The sequence below is a fragment of the Lathyrus oleraceus genome, chromosome 7 (assembly GCF_024323335.1).
Source record: "Lathyrus oleraceus cultivar Zhongwan6 chromosome 7, CAAS_Psat_ZW6_1.0, whole genome shotgun sequence".
In the NCBI taxonomy this organism is placed as follows: domain Eukaryota; kingdom Viridiplantae; phylum Streptophyta; class Magnoliopsida; order Fabales; family Fabaceae; genus Lathyrus; species Lathyrus oleraceus.
Window position 1 is genome coordinate 28,625,829 of NC_066585.1, and position 20,082 is coordinate 28,645,910.

Below are 20,082 nucleotides of genomic sequence, written 5' to 3' on the forward strand. Positions count from 1 at the left end.
TCGAACCCACTACATAAGGGGAAATGAGACTCCTTCCCCTCCACCCGGCTACAGGTGGTCAGTAGTCACCTTAACAACGACTCAAATATATAAACAAAGAAACACAAAAAAATAAAAATAAAAATAAAAAACTAGTAAAAGGCCAACATGGGCCATATGAGTTTGGGTCGGAAGAGAACCCAACGGTCTTTGAACCGTGGAGATTCGGGTCAAACAAAACCCTCTCCAAATTGGCCCACAATGATGTGGTGGGAACTGACCCAGCCCTAGCCACGTGGCTGTTGGGCGGTGGGACTAGGTGGCGAACAGTCACTAATAGTGACCAACTGTCAGTCCAACCTGGGAAATGGCAAGTGAGAAGACCAAAGGTGCCTTGGGTAGTGGAAAACAACGGAAAAAACATTTTGATAACAACGACATATGGAAAAAAAAGAAACCAGGGAAACCAACAACACTAAATCCGTAAAAACTCATCTCCTTCTCAAGAAAAATGATGTTCTCTCCTAACCTAAAAACGAGCTTCTTCTTTCCATGGTGGCGAATGGAAAAAAAAGTTCCACCAAAGATCAAATACCATAACGCGTAGGGATGAAAGTACATGAAGTTCAAATCAAAAGAATAGAAACAAACCTGAATCAGTTACAACAGGATTGAACGACGATTGGACCGGCGACGCTAGCAAGTTCTCTTTCGTACGTTGACTCGCCGCCAGTGAGCGTTCACTTGCGTATTCCGTCGTGAGTAGGGGCTCTGTCCAAGAAGGTGTCGAGATGAAGCTTTGAAAATCTCTCCGAAGAACGCCGTCACTAGGTGCTTTTGACTCTCCTCAGTTTCAATTTCTGTAGGGTTTTTCTCTTTGCCGTCGTATTGAATTTTTTTTAGGGTTTTTCGGCTTCTCTTCTCTTTATGAACAGTGGCCGTTCAATTCTTTCTCTCCTCTTTTTTTCTTACTGATTCCTCCTTCTCTCTATTTATCCTCCATGCATTTTAGGGTTTTTGAGATCAAAAGAGGTCTCTGCAAAATCCCTTTTGATGTGCTCAGTCGGGATTGGCTTTACTCAATGCTAAATCAGAACCGGTAAACTGCACTCATGCTTTCTCTTCGTTTTTTTGTCTGGATGCCAAATTGGGAACTCTGGAATTCTAACACTTTACTGGCTATTATGTGTTACTGCAGTGAATTTCTTGTAACTTCCAGCTAATTCAATTGTGTTACTGCAGTGAATTTCTATTGCCACTACACTCGGTTGGTTTGTGAATGAGGACTCAAAAGGTTGATGGTTCTTTGTTTGCATGTTATCTTGGTCATATGCACTATTTGATGTTGGATTAATCGTGCTATTGGCTTGATGCAAGTTAGTTCCTGTTAGCAAGTCCATACCAATTGCAGCCTGTGCTCAGTTGATGTTGTGATGCTTTTGCAGCATGGAGTGTTTATATGTTGCAGGTTGTTGTACCTTGCATTGGTTTTGTTGGCATAATGATGATGATAACATGATGGTCAGCAGGAAGAACAAGGAAGATACTGGTACGTGTGGACTTTGCAGTGGTTGTGCAAGACATATGTATGTATGCAGCAGCAAGCAAGGCAAGATAGGGTTCATGTGTTTGCAACCATGGTAAGCTTCTCTTTTCAGAGTTTCCTGGCATCAACAAGCACTTCACCATAATACCTAGCCTTGCAAAAGTATCTTTCTTCCCATTGAGATTGCAGTTCCTTCATCCTGGTATAAAGGCTTACTAAATCTTTCTTCTATTTGTGTCTACTGTAATGAGTCCATCTTGAGTACAGGAAAAAGAGGTCATGGTAATTTCTTTGTTCTCATTTGGAGCTTGACGTGATTGCCAAAAATGAAAACATAGGTATCATTTCCATTTGTTATCCTGTCTGCTTTTATGCATTTGCTGTGTTGATGAACTTTGTGTGTGGCTGGAACTGAACCACCTTTGTTCTGTCTGAAATCATTTTCAACAATGTTGAAAGCTTGTAGTAAGATCCTTCAGATTTGAAAACCTTAACATCAATACTTTCAATGTGTTTGTTGATTTTGCAGGCTGCTGATGCTTGGCGGCAGGACCATGGCTTTGTAGGAATTTGTTGACAAGATATTGTAGCAGCAGTCAAGAATTCATTCGGATATGTTTGGTTTTGATGTGCAGTCACCAGTTCGGCAAGGTAAAGATTGGTCTCTCACATAGCTAGTTGTTGTCACAACACTGGCAGAAGATCGTTCAGAATCTGGACGGAGATTGGACAGGGCACTAAGATCAGGATTTGGGAACACTGAGCAACGGCACCGAGGACATTTCACATTCAGCCTGAGCCACTCGTCAATGCATTCAACATGAGAATTGTGTGCACAAGGCAAGCCACGAACCTCATTCCCAACACGGAACTCTTCTAAGCAGATGGGGCATTCACTGCAATCAGTAGGAACAGCCTTTAACATGAACTTTGGAAGTTCCTGAATCAATGCTTCAACTGCTTCTCTCTGAGCTGGTGTTAGGTAAAGTCCTGGATAATGAACATAGAGTACTTCATAAGTACCAAAGAGGGAATCATCTATTAGAATCTCCCTGTGCCAGAATTTCCTGTATATTAATAACGCTGCGGTATCATCAAATTTTACTCCTTTTGGTATCAGGTTAATGATAATATTGGTTTTCTCTAGTTGTTGATTGGCTGCATCAGCTCCCACAATACGAACTTGTGTATGGTTCAGCATAACACTCGCTGCAATTTCATCAGCTAGCTTTGAAACCAGTGGAAAACACTTGTATGCAGCAATGCTGACACGGATTTTAACTTGAAGTGGCCATACACAACCACAAGGTGATCCAGGAGGTGTGTATGTCAACGGCTCTGAGCAAGTAACGGATAAGCAATCTTTGCATATGCTGGCGGCGGAGTCTTAATCTTGTTCAATGATGAACCTATAGGTGAAATTCTTGGCGGAAGAGACAGAACATCTAGATGTCCTGACCGAAATGCTAGTGATGGTGCAGGAACATGTGCATGGATAAACTTGCTCTTTGGTGAAGAGAAAGGAGGCTGTGGTTTGAGAAATGAAGGGCCTTGATTGCTGTAAGTAGGCGCTTGGATTGTGGAGGTCGGTCCTAGAGTTGGATTGCGGTTTTTTTTTTAGAATAGTGATGCTTATGATGTGATATTGGAGAATCCAAAGAACCATGTTTCTGTTTCTTTGCAGGAGCTCTGGCAGTTGACTTGTAAGGTGGAAGTGCAATACTTGAATGACCACTGAATCTGAAATGTGGTAGATTGGTGTCTGAATATTCATGAACCTGTCGAATACTTCCATCATTGAACTTATCATTGAACTTCACTATCATTTGCATATTGGAATGTTGGATATAACAGTAAAAAGCCTCACACAAAGAGTATAGAGAATGTGAAAAAACTCATGACATGTTACTTGTTTTTTTCTCATGTTGTTTTGTTTTTTTTCTTATATGTCCGTGGAGCATCATAACTTCATTGCCATCACCATGATTTCCACATCCACCAACCATGGTGTTCCATGCCACAACATTTCGAATTGACATCTCGTTGAATACTCTACGTGCATCAATTATATTTTGTTTTTGGCATACATGTTGATCAATGCACTAGCCACTAAAACATCTGAGAAGACTGTGAATCTGTTTTCCAAAATCATAATATTCCAAAGCATCATCACTTAGTACACTCAACATGCTACTACAAGTGAACTCGTCTCCGTTCGCAACATCCAACCACATCAAATTGAACATGCTAAAAGCCTCTTCTGGTAAACAGTTGAAGGTATAGCAAGAAATCATCACATTCCACGTAACCAAATTCCTAAAAGGAGCAACGCAAAACACCCTCCTAGCATTTTCAACAAAAACACATTTCGCATATAAATCAACAAGAGCATAGCCAACAAAACAATCCAAATCAAATCCAACTTTCACTGTAAAATAGTGCAACTGAATTCCCATCTCAGCATCATAAAACCGAGCACAAGAACAAACCAAACCATTTAGAGTTATATAATCAGGAACCACCATCTCCAACAGCATCCTTTTAAAATAAGAAAAACACAGCTGCTTACGATCCAATTCATTTTCATTATATCATAATATTCCATGACACAACATTTCTCACAGGCAATCCATCAAACAGCTTCTCTGCATCTTCAAAATCTGATTTTGCAAGGAAAGAACATGACAAAATCCAAACTTTATTAAATGGGCATGTAATTGTTTTCCTTCAGGAAGAATAACCCCTTTTTGGCTGAGATTTTGAGGGCGTTGGAACAAAACAAACGAACAGCGTCATGGTCTTCGAACTGAGTTTGATCAGGAATTGACATAGAAGCTCTGAGTCTGCTTGGGGAGCTACATGGATGATGAGGTTGGTAGGAAGAGAAAGAGAAGCATTGTGTGAAGAATGAGATAGGGAATGAAGGGAAATGTAAATGACCGATTGATGGGAAAAATTCAGGGCCAAAATCGCGGTATGACAGTTGCCCCTATTTAAGCGTCTTCAACTAGAGAATATGAAGCAGGACGTTCTTCATATGATCGTAGTGGGAGATGGTTAAATACTAAGAAGACCCGGATTTTGATCATGAATCCCTATGAAACAATGCCTGTCAGCATCGTCAAAGAAGCAATCTCAAAAGAAGAATCCATCTGGTACGGTGAAAATCGGTCTGAGTACCGAAACAGGAAGTTGACCTGAACACCAAAATAAATGGTAACACAGGAATACCCATGGCCTGAACGCCGCACTAAGCATTGGAATATGAGAGTATCAATGTTGGTCTGATCATCGGAAATCTGGTCTGAACACCACTTTGATTTGAATATCGGAAAAACTGGCCTGAATGCCACTTCGGTCTGGATACCGGAGACTCTGGCCTGAATGCCACTTCGGTCTGGATACCAGGAACTCTGGCCTGAATGCCACTTCGGTCTGGATACCGAGAACTGGTCTGAACACCACAAGTTCTTCGTCCTGACTGTTGAGAACTTCTTCGATCTGGAAATCGGAAACTGGCCTGAATGCCACTTCGGTCTGGATACCGGGGAACTCTGGCCTGAATGCCACTTCGGTCTGGATACCGGGAACTGGTCTGAACACCACAAGTTCTTCGTCCTGACTGTTGAGAACTTCTTCGATCTGGAAATCGGAAACTGGCCTGAATGCCACTTCGGTCTGGATACCGGGAACTCTGGCCTGAATGCCACTTCGGTCTGGATACCGGGAACTCTGGCCTGAATGCCACTTCGGTCTGGATACCGGGAACTCTGGCCTGAATGCCACTTTGGTCTGAATACCGTCTCGGTCGGAACACCGCCTCGGTCTGGATACCGCCTCGGTCTGGATACCGGGAAAACTGGTCTGAATACCACCTCGGTCTGAACACCGCCTCGGTCTGGATACCGGGAAAACTGGTCTAAATACAACCTCGGTCTGAATACCGGAATACTGGTCTGAATACCACCTCGGTCTGAATACCGAAAAAAACTGGTCTGAATACCATAAGTTCTTCGTCCTGATTGTTGAGAACTTCTTCGATCTGGAAATCGGAAACTAGCCTGAATGCCACTTCGGTCTGGATACCGAGAACTCTCTGGCCTGAACGCCACTTCGGTCTGGATACCGGGAAAACTCTTCATGTCTATCAGCATCGGCGAAGATAACAAAACAGTGATACGTGAGCCGGCACGCATGCCAAAGACCTATGCTGGGGATAACAATCGAAAGATTGACCAAAGAGTGCATGAGATATATTATCTATAGCCGTCAAAACGTAGATAATACACTCGCATGGAAGATTATCCATAACCGGGTTGCAGGTTGTTAAATGGATAAACGACCGAAAAGAAAAGCAACGGGGTACCAGACTAGGTATGCAAAAGATGACCAATCAAAAGAGGATAAAGTTGCTTACTCGGAGCAAGTATCCAAAAAGAAGGGGAAGACCCAATGGGGACAATACTGCTTGATCAAGGCAAGTATCCAAAGGGAACAAGACTATCAATACCACAAAGAGGGGATTACATCTACCGGTTAGTAGGCAGAAAACCACGGAAAAGTAACCAGTCATCGATAGGATGAGCACACAGGGTTAACTCCACCAAGGGGATGAAAGTGGGATTTTACAGCTACCAGTTAATAGGTAGAAAACCACAAAGATAGGACTTACAACTACCGGTTTGTAGGTAGAAGCCAACAAACAGCATGAACCACAAAGGTTACCTCTGCTAGGGGGGTGAAAGTGGGATTTTACAACTACCAGTTAGTAGGTAGAAAACCACAAAGATAGGACTTACAACTACCGGTTTGTAGGTAAAAGCCAAAAATTCCGCTGAGGATGAGATGAATGAGTGCCGGTTAGCGAGCGACTATTCATTTATGCCCCAGGGAAGCACGGGAGACAGCCAACAGGAAGCCAATTTAGGATCGATCCAAAAAGGCAGACTGAAACAGGACTCATCCTAGTGAGGAAAGAACTCAATAGGGAAAACCCCTCACGTTAGGGAGGGAACATAAACAACCGTCATCCACGAGGATATAACTCAGTGGGGAGCGCAGAAGGAAATGGTAGACACTTTCTGCTTAAGGGGTAGACTCTACATGGAGAGATCAGACACGCCCACTTCTGCTAGGGGAATTGAACCAAGCTTGCAAAATGATGCCAACTTCGGGGAGTAACACTGCTGGGGATACCCACTCAACTAAGGAGTCACTTGTCGGGAAAACTCCAACTTTTCAACCATGCTGATGAACCCAATTCTGAAGCCGATCCAATGGCGCGATGCTAAACTCTTTCCAACAAACCAAACTCGGCTGGTCACCACGGCCTAGGGCTAATGGACATGTTTGCAATGTTGATGCATGAGTTTTTTTTTGTTTTACACAATGCCCCATGATCATGGAAATGCTATGCACTAATGATGCAATATGCTATGCTTATCTAAATGATGAATGCATAAACACATGTCTCCTCCAGAGACAAACACCGGGGAACTCCAGGAACTGTGCTGAGGATCTTATAATCACGTCAACTTCCACCCTGCTGGGGAAAGACAAACCTTGCTGAGGACGCACTCCATCGAACCCGAACTGCTTGGAGGTTACCCTGCTAGGGGAGGCAAACCCAATCTTATCTCTACTGGGGATGACTTTCTCCGAACCCGATCCGCTTGGGGACCTCACTGAGGGAAAACCATCAACACAAACCCTACTGGGAAGGCAGTAACCTTCAGGCTTGCTGAGGAGACACTGATCTCAAATCTGTTAGGGAGGTAACCCTCTCACACCCAATGGGAAATACGGCTTATTGGACACGGAACACCTGTCGAGTCGCCGAACAACGGCATCCATCGTCCACCTACAGTGTCGGCTTTCCTCTTTTGAGAACACCTAGACTCGCCTAGACTCCTCTGATTCATCCCACGAAGATCGAATTCCTGGGGTTCATACAAACTTTCCAGTCCTTAGACTTTGAAGATGATTAATCCTCCAGGGTCGCCATCACAACTCTGTCACGGGCCTTTTCACCGTTCAACTATCTCTTGCCCCTGATCAGGCTCTGCAGCAGAGATCGTTAGATAAAAGCGTGCCCCAGGTATGCCCCAGGTGTTCCGATATTTCAACGCCTAAGTCACTCAAACTTCCGAATAAGATTTCCAGATTTCAACCTCATAAGCATGCATCGGAAGGGACCTCTATGTTTCAAAATGCAACTATTCTTATCAAAACGAATGGATGTTTTCGTAATCAAAACGGTAATGAAAACAAAAACAAAATTATTTGACTGAACACGCACTTTATTGACTGGAATAAAAGATGGCTCACAACCGAGCAACACACAGGAAGCAAACCCTGGAAAGAGGTGATTGCACATAAAAGGAAAAATCTATCCTAATGGCAACGTGAAACTGTGATCTCATCGGGTTCCAACTCAGTTACACCTCATATGTCCTCGCACTTTCTGTCTTCTGAACAAGACGCTTCCGATCGATCTCTGTCGGAGATTATCCAAGTCATATCTCAAGCACAAACGATCATGTCAGACGCAGTTGTTCGTTTCAATCCCTCTTTTGCCTGGGCCGCCCTTTCGGGTTTCAGTCCACCGGGATACCCTTTTTTGCCCAAGTCGCCCTTGTGGGGTTTTCGACTTGCCGGGTGTACAATTTTTCCTTTTATTATCCCTAACTTTTGCCCGAACCTTTTCTCTCTTTTTTTTGGTTCGCCGGGATGCCCTTTTTTGCCTGGACTCTTTTATTCTTTTTGTCCAGCGGGTCTCTTTTTCACGAAGTATCTTTTAACTGCGTCCGCATTCACAGGGGATGGAAAATCCTCATCATCCGTGGTCGTTAGCGACAAGGCTCTGTCAAAGAAAACCCTTTTTACCAGGAACGGACATTCATAGTTGTTTATCCACTTGCCCCACGATCGTCTTGACGAGGAAGGATCCTTTTCAACACCACATTTCTTCCATGCTACCCACGAGGTCGCACTTCTCGGTCAACAATACGCTTCATTTACTGGGTACAACTGCCCCATGACAAGTACTGTCAGCCTCTTTTCTCAATCAGGCTCAATGTGTTATACCGAGTCCTCATCCGCTCGCCCTTTTCTAACTTCTCATCCATCCGGACTCTTCACAATGAAATCTAGCCTCCAGCAGGCAATATCACTTCCATCCCATACCGCGTGAGGAAGGCGTTGCCCCAGTAGATGCACGTACCAAAGTACGACACTCAGGATACCAACTTCGTACTCAGCCACTATCATTGGTGCGTTCACATGTTATCGGGGAAGCACTAGCTCACTCTCTTTAAACTCTCTCCATCAGACATCAAAACCCGTTCGGATTCGGGGTCAGGCCCCTCCCCCGGGATCGGTCACTCTCAATCTTTCGATTCGAGTACCTCGAGATGTCCTCATCAGGGACTTCAGACTTCCTTGGTTGACAATCATCAGTGGGCTGTCGGGCGAGATGACCATACAATACCCTCCTCTTGGTTGCTTTCTAGGAGGTATACTGAATATCGTATTCAGTCGACATCACTTGCCCTCTCACAACCCGTCCGTTCGATGCTAGCTCCTCAAGCACATACTTGATCAGATCCATTTTGGACATCCACAAGGTGGTATGAACCAACATACACTGTCTCAATCGGCGAGCAGCCTATGCCAAAGTACATCAAGTTTTCTCGAGCAGTGAGTGTATTGTTTCACAGTCGATAAACTTTTTGCTTAGGTAAATTGCGTGCTCTTTTCGACAAGACTAGTCATACTGACTCAATACGCACCTCATAAACCCCTTAAGGGCTGTCAGGTACCAGATTAGCAGTCGTTTCTTCCCCGGAAGGTATCAGAATCAAAGGTTCCTGCTACTCCCATTTTTTTGTCTTTCCATGCCCCTTGGCAGTCCTCATTCCACCTGACCATTTGATTTCTTTCTTTTTTTTTTATTTTTGGTCCAGGCGTTTCTAGTACCCCTTTTTTTTTTTTTTTTTTTTGCAGGATCGACCTCGACTCCTCTTTCGTTTGCGACATGCCTCGGCAGCTTGCTGGACAGCACTCCATAAATGCGCTAATTCGAACTCAACAGTATGAGTTATCTCTACCTGTCAAACAACTTGGTCCACCGGATGCCCCTCTTCTGCTTGGGACTTTGCCATCATGTTATCAACATGGCATTTGCTTTCACAATGAATCATATCATGAAACAAAGTCACCCTAGACTTCTGATACTCGGCACCGGCCTTCTCGATACTGAATGACACCACCTTATAACCAGAAGGTGCCCCTTGTGTGACGGACATGGTTTACGTCATATCATCTGGCAACAGTTCAATCTGGTATCGGCCAAGAAGCCATCCATGAAGATAAACTGAGCATTATAATCAACCAATACCTCGTTGTGACGTACCGGGAATTCATCTTTCAGATTAGCTCAGCTCACGTCTCGACAGTCCACACACATTCTCATCTTTCAGCACCGGTTTCCGCTTCCCTGGAGGACAATCTTCTCTCCATGGTAATTCGTGCCTCCACAACATTGGTATCCTACCTTGGTGTATCTAGATACAACCAGGCGCACATATACCATCCTGTTCTTGACTTGCCTCTGAAGCGGCCTCAATATTCGCTTTCTGACCTCGGCGGTGCTTGGAGCAACAATTCTGAGCACTCCTCATGCGATTGAATCACCTTCTCCTCTGGTTTCAACGACCCGGCTAATTCCAACAAATCACAATCTTCTTCGCCTTCTCCTTCGGCATGATAGATCGAATTGTCGAAGTCATACAAAGGTGTAACCAAATTGTTATCGATGAGATCAGGAGGGTAATCACTTTTGAGGTTGGAACGAGACAAGTTCAAAAGAAAAACGAAAAACATTGCCATTTTTATTTTTTTAAACTGTAAAAAATGAAAAACAGGGAACACCGCTTTTAATCACAAAAACATCCATTTATTACTGATGCAAAACGTTGCAAAATGAAACACATGAGATGACCCTTACAATGGACCAGTACGTTTCGGGCAAAACGTATGGCTTTCATGCAAACAGAATTAAAACAGAAATACTACACTTCCGGATGAGCGACAGTGATGCTTTTGGAGGCCTTCCAGTTGAAGTGGTGGTTGTTGCGGGGGTACAGGTGAGTTACCAACAAGAGTGGTTACAACAACAGCATAAGGATGATAACGATCCTTACTGCGTTCTTTCTTTGCTGGCACACCACTTGACTCAACCTCCTTTTTGAGCGGACCACTGTCAGAGAGTTTCTTTGTTACCGAGCCAGAGGGATTTGTTACATCGGATGATGGAGCCTTTCCCTGAACTTTCTCCTTGACCATCCAGCTCTCAATCCTTTCCAATCTCTCAGATATGGCTTTCTGCCCCAAGGCAAGCCCTTGCACAATACTGAACAATCCCCTCATCATCTCTTTCAGTTCAAGGATGTCGGCGTTGGGAAGATCCATCAGCTTGGATTTGTTGAGTCTGACTGTATGTCTGAATGGAAGAGCTATGCGCACCGGTTAACACCTACAAAACAGCAAATGGGTTAGTATGACTCACGCATGCAATGTCTATCCGTACCAAGAATATTCCTTGGATTTTGGTTTCACAGAGACCGATAATTTTTCATCAATAACATTCTGACATCTGGATATCTCTCAACCAGAATCTTAATCAAAAAGTGGACCCTGAGTACGGATAGACACGAGTTAAATGCAGATGAATGCGATGCAAATGCATGAATGCAAGTCACTGCGCCACCAAGTCATCTGAAGACCCATTCTCTGAACTAGTCACAGTCATCGGGACTAAGTCACCATAAATCCGACTTGGGGAATTCCGAAATAAACGGAACTGGAGATTACATCACTATCATCACAGGAACATCCACTGAACGGATGACAGTCAGATCCTCTGAATAGGTACTTTCAAATTCAACCCGGGGATCCGAAATAAACGGAACCCATTGATAAACCACTGACAGAACTCCGGCGTCCCAGAAATAAATGTCCATAAATTTGGCTGAACCAAAGTCACCATCACAGCACTACTGGCAGAAACCGTATCTGTAGAGATCAAACCCTCCCCTCACTGGTAGGTTCTAAGAACAGAAGTTTGTCAGCTTCAGCCCTTCAATCGAGAATAATACGTTTACCACTGAAGGTTTGGCATTATTACGGGATAAAAGACCTCTGCTGGCTCCCCTCAACAGGATATCCTAAAGCAAGTTCCCAGTCTCGGGGTCCTCGGATTGAGCAGCGAGAATGCGCCCACCAGAGCTAACATAATCACGTCTCGGAGGAGAGGCCTCGACTGAGTTCTCGGGAAATGGTCACCAGAGTCGACGATTTCTAAAGGAATATCTGTCGTTATGGAACACCCATAGGACAAAATATATCCAACAGAAACCTCGTCTGGAATGTGGGTCTCATGAACGACTTAACGTAGCAACATACCACGCAAGCCTCATGACTATCCACTCTAACACCTATGTGTACACTCAAGCCTGGGTAGTGGGCTTATCTCTCATAGAACAATCCCAACCCAACAAACAAACAACCCACAGAATCCACAGATACAACAAACGTATGTACATGAATGCAATAAGGTAAAGCAGGTAAACGCTGAAAATAAATAACTGTACAAAAGAAATAAACACTCCACAAACAAGAAACCTACAAAAGCTAGGAGGAACTCGCTTAGGGAAAGTATTTCCCCAGCAGAGTCGCCAGCTGTCGCAACCCGAAAAATACGGTGTGCGAAAAAACAACCGGCGAAAGAAAAAAGACAGAAGAGTCGCCACCGTGCGTTATTTATCCCAAAGGAGGGAAAGGAAACGCTCGAAGTAAACCTGAAGAGAAAGGAAAGGAAAAGACAAGGTCTCGCAACCAAATCTTGGGTTCGGGAGTCGATTATGCGAAGGGAAGGTATTAGCACCCCTACGCATCCGTAGTACTCTACGGGATCCACTCTTGTTTGTTTCTTGTCTAAAGGGTGTGTGTTTATCTAATGTACTATTTACTAAAAGAAAGGGTCACAGAAATGACTCGCACAGATATCGCATCCACTGCATACGTATCTCATCTGGAATGAGAATCAGAGTCTTCGTAGCTCGGCTACCTATGGGTAAAAGAGATGTGTGCTCGCCAAGACATCGCGTCTTATGCCTACATATCTCATCTGCAATGAGAATCAGAGCATAATGTAGTTCGGCTAACTACAGGGGTAAGGGTCTCGATTGCAACTAGGGCAAGAGAAAGGGAAGGTCTCGATCGCAACTAGGGCGAGAGAAAGGATCACAACAAGGGCGAAAGAAAACAAGATTAGTTGTTAGTTGTCAGTCAAACTCGGCAAGACATCGCATCTTGTGCCCACGTATCTCATCTGAACATGAGAATCAGAGTTGCCGTAGTTCGGCTGACACGCAAACAAAACAGACACAGGCAAAGGCAAACGTGGAGCCTGAATGCCAATCACTGGGCTTACATCAGCATCCGAACCAAAACACACACAAGAAGGCAAACGTGGAGCCTGAATGCCAATCACTGGGCTTACATCAGCATCCGAACCTAAACACACACAAGAAGGCAAACGTGGAGCCTGAATGCCAATCACTGGGCTTACATCAGCATCCGAACCAAAACAAACCCACACTAGAACCCGAATGCCACTCGATGGACTTACATCAGCTTCCAAGCACACAACAACACACAGAGGGGTTGAAGACAAAAGGTGGAAAAAGAAAAAGGGCGCCCGGAGAGACCTCGCACGGTCTCCTGCCTACGTACCTCATCTGGTATGAGAATCAGGGCGACGTAGTTCCCCTACATAGGGGATGCCATCTGAATATGGACTTACAAAGGAGGACACTAGTTGTGTCAAAGGAGAGTGGGCGATGTGTTCACGTCCTAGCAGTAGGTGTCGCAGCTCGCTGAATCGAGTCTTAGGCAGTTACCTCTTTGCAATAGAACGGACTACATGCCACAGGATCGGAGACGCTCGGAAAGGTCTAGAAGTGGGGGAAGCTCTGCCCTAGTGTTGTCATGCAATATGTGCTTATGTGTTAGGATTTACAAATGGGAATATCTACCTAATGTTAGCACGCAAAGGAAATGGGGATTCTAACTATGTTATCATACAAAAGGATATGGGAATCCTACCTATGTTATCATACAAAGGGTTCTATCTAATGGGTGCTACCTAATCGGAACAAGAATCGACGAATGGAGCAAGGAGAAGTGTTAGGGATAAGGGTAGCTGGCGATGCATGAAGCAATCGATTTACAAGGTTGATGGCGATGCATAAAGCAATCGACTTACAAGGTTGATGGCGATGCATAAAGCAATCGACTTACAAAAGGGTGGATGAATACGTGCTGGTTCTGTTAGGTTTTGAAAAATGAATACTCGACGTTGGATCGAGGTTTTGATCTTGTTTTGAAATGGTTATCGAATGTTCATTTTAATTCTTGTATTAACAGGTGAATAAAGAATGAAAGAGTAAATTTTATACATTTCATGGGAGAGGGGTACATTTGTTATGAATGGGGGTTGTTCATGGCAAACAAACAATAATAATACACGCCTCATACACCATACAAGTAGGCCACAGTTAATCAAACAATTAAGATATGAACAAGTATATAATCGAATCAAATGATTGAAGAATGAAATAATGAAGCATTAAACAATGTATGAGTGTAAGTGCAAGGGACATGTCTCATTGTAAGGAAGCCCAAGAGTAAGCTATGTGAGGTTGACGGCGATGCTTAAAAAGCAATCGACTTACGAGGGTATGAAAAAAAGGGCTCGATATTAAATCGAGAAAAGTATGATTTTTTATAGTTTTAAAAAAGGCTTTGAATGAATGATGAAGTTAAAAGAAAACAAAGTTTGCATTATTAACAAATGAAACTATGAGTATAATTAATACAACATAAACATGGAAAAAAAAGAATGCTAAAGAAAGGAAATGTTACATATGGGTATCGAACCCACTACATAAGGGGAAATGAGACTCCTTCCCCTCCACCCGGCTACAGGTGGTCAGTAGTCACCTTAACAACGACTCAAATATATAAACAAAGAAAAACAAAAAAATAAAAATAAAAATAAAAAACTAGTAAAAGGCCAACATGGGCCATATGAGTTTGGGTCGGAAGAGAACCCAACGGTCTTTGAACCGTGGAGATTCGGGTCAAACAAAACCCTCTCCAAATTGGCCCACAATGATGTGGTAGGAACTGACCCAGCCCTAGCCACGTGGCTGTTGGGCGGTGGGACTAGGTGGCGAACAGTCACTAATAGTGACCAACTGTCAGTCCAACCTGGGAAATGGCAAGTGAGAAGACCAAAGGTGCCTTGGGTAGTGGAAAACAACGGAAAAAACATTTTGATAACAACGACATATGGAAAAAAAAGAAACCAGGGAAACCAACAACACTAAATCCGTAAAAACTCATCTCCTTCTCAAGAAAAATGATGTTCTCTCCTAACCTAAAAACGAGCTTCTTCTTTCCATGGTGGCGAATGGAAAAAAAAGTTCCACCAAAGATCAAATACCATAACGCGTAGGGATGAAAGTACATGAAGTTCAAATCAAAAGAATAGAAACAAACCTGAATCAGTTACAACAGGATTGAACGGCGATTGGACCGGCGACGCTAGCAAGTTCTCTTTCGTACGTTGACTCGCCGCCAGTGAGCGTTCACTTGCGTATTCCGTCGTGAGTAGGGGCTCTGTCCAAGAAGGTGTCGAGATGAAGCTTTGAAAATCTCTCCGAAGAACGCCGTCACTAGGTGCTTTTGACTCTCCTCAGTTTCAATTTCTGTAGGGTTTTTCTCTTTGCCGTCGTATTGAAATTTTTTTAGGGTTTTTCGGCTTCTCTTCTCTTTATGAACAGTGGCCGTTCAATTCTTTCTCTCCTCTTTTTTTCTTACTGATTCCTCCTTCTCTCTATTTATCCTCCACGCATTTTAGGGTTTTTGAGATCAAAAGAGGTCTCTGCAAAATCCCTTTTGATGTGCTCAGTCGGGATTGGCTTTACTCAATGCTAAATCAGAACCGGTAAACTGCACTCATGCTTTCTCTTCGTTTTTTTGTCTGGATGCCAAATTGGGAACTCTGGAATTCTAACACTTTACTGGCTATTATGTGTTACTGCAGTGAATTTCTTGTAACTTCCAGCTAATTCAATTGTGTTACTGCAGTGAATTTCTATTGCCACTACACTCGGTTGGTTTGTGAATGAGGACTCAAAAGGTTGATGGTTCTTTGTTTGCATGTTATCTTGGTCATATGCACTATTTGATGTTGGATTAATCGTGCTATTGGCTTGATGCAAGTTAGTTCCTGTTAGCAAGTCCATACCAATTGCAGCCTGTGCTCAGTTGATGTTGTGATGCTTTTGCAGCATGGAGTGTTTATATGTTGCAGGTTGTTGTACCTTGCATTGGTTTTGTTGGCATAATGATGATGATAACATGATGGTCAGCAGGAAGAACAAGGAAGATACTGGTACGTGTGGACTTTGCAGTGGTTGTGCAAGACATATGTATGTATGCAGCAGCAAGCAAGGCAAGACAGGGTTCATGTGTTTGCAACCATGGTAAGCTTCTCTTTTCAGAGTTTCCTGGCATCAACAAGCACTTCACCATAATACCTAGCCATGCAGAAGTATCTTTCTTCCCATTGAGATTGCAGTTCCTTCATCCTGGTATAAAGGCTTACTAAATCTTTCTTCTGTTTGTGTCTACTGTAATGAGTCCATCTTGAGTACAGGAAAAAGAGGTCATGGTAATTTCTTTGTTCTCATTTGGAGCTTGACGTGATTGCCAAAAATGAAAACATAGGTATCATTTCCATTTGTTATCCTGTCTGCTTTTATGCATTTGTTGTGTTGATGAACTTTGTGTGTGGCTGGAACTGAACCACCTTTGTTCTGTCTGAAATCATTTTCAACAATGTTGAAAGCTTGTAGTAAGATCCTTCAGATTTGAAAACCTTAACATCAATACTTTCAATGTGTTTGTTGATTTTGCAGGCTGCTGATGCTTGGCGGCAGGACCATGGCTTTGTAGGAATTTGTTGACAAGATATTGTAGCAGCAGTCCAGAATTCATTCGGATATGTTTGGTTTTGATGTGCAGTCACCAGTTCGGCAAGGTAAAGATTGGTCTCTCACATAGCTAGTTGTTGTCACAACACTGGCAGAAGATCGTTCAGAATCTGGACGGAGATTGGACAGGGCACTAAGATCAGGATTTGGGAACACTGAGCAACGGCACCGAGGACATTTCACATTCAGCCTGAGCCACTCGTCAATGCATTCAACATGAGAATTGTGTGCACAAGGCAAGCCACGAACCTCATTCCCAACACGGAACTCTTCTAAGCAGATGGGGCATTCACTGCAATCAGTAGGAACAACCTTTAACATGAACTTTGGAAGTTCCTGAATCAATGCTTCAACTGCTTCTCTCTGAGCTGGTGTTAGGTAAAGTCCTGGATAATGAACATAGAGTACTTCATAAGTACCAAAGAGGGAATCATCTATTAGAATCTCCCTGTGCCAGAATTTCCTGTATATTAATAACGCTGCGGTATCATCAAATTTTACTCCTTTTGGTATCAGGTTAATGATAATATTGGTTTTCTCTAGTTGTTGATTGGCTGCATCAGCTCCCACAATACGAACTTGTGTATGGTTCAGCATAGCACTCGCTGCAATTTCATCAGCTAGCTTTGAAACCAGAGGAAAACACTTGTATGCAGCAATGCTGACACGGATTTTAACTTGAAGTGGCCATACACAACCACAAGGTGATCCAGGAGGTGTGTATGTCAACGGCTCTGAGCAAGTAACGGATAAGCAATCTTTGCATATGATGGCGGCGGAGTCTTAATCTTGTTCAATGATGAACCTATAGGTGAAATTCTTGGCGGAAGAGACAGAACATCTAGATGTCTTGACCGAAATGCTAGTGATGGTGCAGGAACATGTGCATGGATAAACTTGCTCTTTGGTGAAGAGAAAGGAGGCTGTGGTTTGAGAAATGAAGGGCCTTGATTGCTGTAAGTAGGCGCTTGGATTGTGGAGGTCGGTCCTAGAGTTGGATTGCGGTTTTTTTTTAGAATAGTGATGCTTATGATGTGATATTGGAGAATCCAAAGAACCATGTTTCTGTTTCTTTGCAGGAGCTCTGGCAGTTGACTTGTAAGGTGGAAGTGCAATACTTGAATGACCACTGAATCTGAAATGTGGTAGATTGGTGTCTGAATATTCATGAACCTGTCGAATACTTCCATCATTGAACTTATCATTGAACTTCACTGTCATTTGCATATTGGAATGTTGGATATAACAGTAAAAAGCCTCACACAAAGAGTATAGAGAATGTGAAAAAACTCATGACATGTTACTTGTTTTTTTCTCATGTTGTTTTGTTTTTTTTCTTATATGTCCGTGGAGCATCATAACTTCATTGCCATCACCATGATTTCCACATCCACCAACCATGGTGTTCCATGCCACAACATTTCGAATTGACATCTCGTTGAATACTCTACGTGCATCAATTATATTTTGTTTTTGGCATACATGTTGATCAATGCACTAGCCACTAAAACATCTGAGAAGACTGTGAATCTGTTTTCCAAAATCATAATATTCCAAAGCATCATCACTTAGTACACTCAACATGCTACTACAAGTGAACTCGTCTCCGTTCGCAACATCCAACCACATCAAATTGAACATGCTAAAAGCCTCTTCTGGTAAACAGTTGAAGGTATAGCAAGAAATCATCACATTCCACGTAACCAAATTCCTAAAAGGAGCAACGCAAAACACCCTCCTAGCATTTTCAACAAAAACACATTTCGCATATAAATCAACAAGAGCATAGCCAACAAAATAATCCAAATCAAATCCAACTTTCACTGTAAAATAGTGCAACTGAATTCCCATCTCAGCATCATAAAACCGAGCACAAGAACAAACCAAACCATTTAGAGTTATATAATCAGGAACCACCATCTCCAACAACATCCTTTTAAAATAAGAAAAACACAGCTGCTTACGATCCAATTCATTTTCATTATATCATAATATTCCATGACACAACATTTCTCACAGGCAATCCATCAAACAGCTTCTTTGCATCTTCAAAATCTGATTTTGCAAGGAAAGAACATGACAAAATCCAAACTTTATTAAATGGGCATGTAATTGTTTTCCTTCAGGAAGAATAACCCCTTTTTGGCTGAGATTTTGAGGGCGTTGGAACAAAACAAACGAACAGCGTCATGGTCTTCGAACTGAGTTTGATCAGGAATTGACATAGAAGCTCTGAGTCTGCTTGCGGAGCTACATGGATGATGAGGTTGGTAGGAAGAGAAAGAGAAGCATTGTGTGAAGAATGAGATAGGGAATGAAGGGAAATGTAAATGACCGATTGATGGGAAAAATTCAGGGCCAAAATCGGGGTATGACATTGGGTTATCCCTTTCTTCTGGTCTTCTACCTGTTTACACAGCTCTACACTTTTGTGACACAGCTTTCTGTAGGTGGAGGCCAAAGCTTCAAAAGTCACTTCTTCATCACTTGAGTCTTCATCAGAGCCCCATTTTCCTGTTAAAGCAGTCACCAGATTTGCAGCCTCTTCTGTATCACTCTCATCTGACCAAGTGGTAGCAAGACTCATCATCTGCTTCTTGAGGTAGGTTCCACATTCAGTTCTAATGTGTCCATATCCATCACATTCATAGCACTTTACTTCTTTTCCTTCTTTGGGCTTCTCATCTGAACTCACTCTCCTTCCATTGCTGATGTCAGGTGAGATGTTCTTGACATTTGCCTTGGATCTTACATCCATTTTCTTTAACAATCTGTTGAACTGTCTCCCCAACATTGCAACTTCATTGACCCACTCTTCATCCACATCTTGATTGTTTTCCTCTTCTGAGTTTGATTTGAAGGCAATGCTTTTGGTTTTATTTTCAATTCCATCAGTCAATCCCATCTCAAAGGTTTGGAGGGATCCAATTAGTTCATCTACCCACATGTTGGAAATGTCTTGAGACTCTTCTATTCTAGTCACCTTCATTGCAAATCTCTTGGGGAGTGACCTGAGAATTTTTCTTACCAGTTTTTCATCTGTCATCTTTTCTCCTTGGGCTCCTGAGGCATTAGAAATTTCAAGGATACTCATGTGAAATTCATGGATATTTTCATCTTCTTTCATCCTTAAGTTTTCAAACTTGGAGGTGAGCAGCTGAAGTCTAGACATCTTTACCCTAGATGTGCCTTCATGAGTGGTCTTGAGAATGTCCCAAGCATCTTTAGCTACTTCACAATTGTTTACCAATCTGAAGATGTTCTTGTCCACTCCATTGAAGATGGCATTCAAGGCTTTAGAATTTCCAAGGGCTAGGTCATCCTCCTCCTTGGACCATTTTTCTTCAGGCTTTTTCTCAGCAGTGGCTTCTCCATCTTTAGTAAGTACAGGGTGCACTCAGCCTGTCAAGACAGCTTTCCAAGCCTTGTTAT

At 42.9% G+C, this 20,082-nt stretch overlaps 2 protein-coding genes, 1 long non-coding RNA gene and 1 pseudogene across 3 annotated transcripts; 1 reads left to right on the forward strand and 3 right to left on the reverse strand.

Moving 5' to 3' along the window:
- The first annotated feature begins 785 nt into the window (after window positions 1-785).
- On the forward strand, window positions 786-1,586 carry LOC127104834 (uncharacterized). The gene is made up of 3 exons (XR_007794858.1): window positions 786-841; window positions 992-1,078; window positions 1,222-1,586. It is a non-coding gene; the product is annotated as an uncharacterized LOC127104834 (long non-coding RNA).
- Window positions 1,587-2,129: 543 nt separating this feature from the next.
- On the reverse strand, window positions 2,130-3,564 carry LOC127101834 (uncharacterized). Its single transcript, XM_051039276.1, has 3 exons — window positions 3,435-3,564; window positions 3,189-3,344; window positions 2,130-2,911 (listed from the first exon to the last, which is right to left on the reverse strand). Exons 1-3 carry the CDS (start codon window positions 3,562-3,564, stop codon window positions 2,130-2,132), a joined length of 1,068 nt encoding a protein of 355 aa, XP_050895233.1.
- A 63-nt stretch (window positions 3,565-3,627) lies between these two features.
- Window positions 3,628-19,028, reverse strand: LOC127101835 (pentatricopeptide repeat-containing protein At2g13600-like; annotated as a pseudogene).
- On the reverse strand, window positions 16,586-17,790 carry LOC127104833 (E3 ubiquitin-protein ligase SIS3). Its single transcript, XM_051041980.1, has one exon. It carries the CDS (start codon window positions 17,245-17,247, stop codon window positions 16,651-16,653), a length of 597 nt encoding a protein of 198 aa, XP_050897937.1. The 5' UTR covers window positions 17,248-17,790; the 3' UTR covers window positions 16,586-16,650.
- Window positions 19,029-20,082: the final 1,054 nt, after the last annotated feature.